The 1,984-nt window shown below is 45.2% G+C and overlaps 1 protein-coding gene across 1 annotated transcript in view; it reads right to left on the bottom strand.

Annotated features, from left to right (window-relative positions):
- LOC134444411 (interferon alpha/beta receptor 2-like) overlaps positions 1-1,330 on the bottom strand; it is a 56,194-nt gene extending 54,864 nt beyond the window's left edge. Inside the window, exon 1 of the mRNA XM_063193728.1 lies at positions 728-1,330. Within this exon, the coding sequence (XP_063049798.1) occupies positions 728-782 (55 nt within the window). The 5' untranslated portion in view covers positions 783-1,330. The remainder of the gene's footprint in view (positions 1-727) is intronic.
- Positions 1,331-1,984: the final 654 nt, after the last annotated feature.

Genomic DNA, 1,984 nt, shown 5'->3' with positions numbered 1-1,984 from the left:
TACAGCACTCGCTATCCTCTTGCCATTAAAATGGACACTTGCTAGACCAGGGGTGGGCAATTATTTTGGCCCAAGGGCCGCATTGGGTTAGAAAGTTGGCCAACAGGGCCAGATGTTGTAGGTAGCTTGCCCGTGCCAATAATAATAAATGGTATGCCTGCATAATTACGCCATTGTCAGTTATGCCATTCCTGCTAATTGGATCTAGATGTAGACTTTAGGTAATTTTAGGTTTCCAAGACCACTCTTCTATCTAGGTAGAAAATTTAAGAATGAGTGACTATATGAATTTGTATTTTTTCTTGGAAAGGCTCTGAAGGCAAATGGCTGAGCAGGCCGCATGTGGCCGCATGTGGCCCCCGGGCCTGAGTTTGCCCACGTCTGTGCTAGACAGAAGCAGAAACTTCGACACTGGGCTCAGAAAGGATCCCTTCTTGAGCATAATGTGTGCTGCCCTGTAGTCTTTATGATGTTATTTAGTTATTCTTTAATGCCCTGCACAATGAACTTCAAAAGCCACTGCATGCAATGACAACAGAGGCTTTTGTTTTCAATTCTATTCTAAGCAACAACATGACAAGGCCATGGACACGCTCACACACAAACCTTTCTACTTTTTTTTGTTTTACAAAGGCCATTACATTACACGGGACGTGACAGTTTCTAGTATGCGCAAGAAAAAGAAAATAAACATTCTTGAATCCTCGAATGACATTTGCGCGCTCACCTGGGGACGCCTGGGTGACGTCACACAGCAGCAGGAGGGCCAGCAGCAGAATCATAACACGCGCAGCTGGACAGCTGGGGCCAGCCGCGTGGACCAGCCTCCTCTCGTGCCACCGGTCCACCGGGACATCTGAAGCCTCCTCCACGCGCAGGCCGAGTTCTAGAACTAGTTGTATCCGGGGTCTCGGTAGAGATGGCACGAGGGCACCAGGAGCTCGGCTGGCTCTCGGCTTCCGTCCTTTTGACAGCAGCCGCTAGCTAGCGGTTAGCCAAACACTGTTAGCTAAGCACTAAATTCACTTTTGTCTCTTTCTTACGGCAAACAAGCATACACTACTCTACTTTCCCCTCCGCTCCGCGTACTCACCTAAAGGAACTGGTGGCAGTAATTTCATGTGCCGAAAGATCCAGGCGCTTTTGTAAACTGACAGCTAGCTAGCTAGCTAGGTTGGCAAACTTGCTTAGTTTGTAAACAACTTATGAACCATAATGTTGTCGCACTGTAGTATACACACTCGAGGTAGCTTGTAATTGAAAGATCGCCAGAACAAGAAGTCTGATGTCGCAGATAGGACGAATTCCAAGCGTATGACAGGCAGTAGTCCTGTTTGTATCGGTTTCTTTTCAAGTGTGCAGTTCAGTTCTTCTGTCCATCACATGCTGCACTCTATTTGAAGTGCTTCTCTTCCCTTGCTCCTGTTGTGGGAAATCACGTGACATTGACAGAACACTTATATGACGTCACCAAGCAAGCGCCCCCCCAAAGAACCTGCAAGTCTTCAAAATAAAATCTTAATGTTAGTTATAAATTCAAACAAAAACAAAAACAACACACTGCTCTGTGATCAGCAAACATATATATATATATATATATATATATATATAGAGAGAGAGAGAGAGAGAGAGAGAGAGAGAGAGAGCATGCTTCCCTCTTCACAATTCACTGTTGCAGGCTTGGCCTACTTTTAAAAAGAACACAAATACATCTGCAAAATCCCTTAATTTCCTGCCTAAAACAAACCAAATCAGTCCTCTGAGTTTTGACACTTTATTGTCTAAGGTGCACCAATAGGTGATTGTAAGACCACACACAAAATGATCAAACAAACAAAGACAGAAAACATGTTTGTAAACATATTAAGGGAGGGACTGATTAGTCTTCAGGAAACACTTACAAACACACACACATAGCCTAGGCCTACACACACTGTCACACACACGCACAGACGCACGGACGCACGCACGCACGCACTCACGC

Source organism: Engraulis encrasicolus, unplaced genomic scaffold (assembly GCF_034702125.1).
Source record: "Engraulis encrasicolus isolate BLACKSEA-1 unplaced genomic scaffold, IST_EnEncr_1.0 scaffold_55_np1212, whole genome shotgun sequence".
NCBI classification, from domain to species: Eukaryota; Metazoa; Chordata; class Actinopteri; order Clupeiformes; family Engraulidae; genus Engraulis; species Engraulis encrasicolus.
The sequence above is the reverse complement of the archived record's forward strand: the minus strand, read 5'-3'. Positions and strand labels throughout refer to the sequence as shown.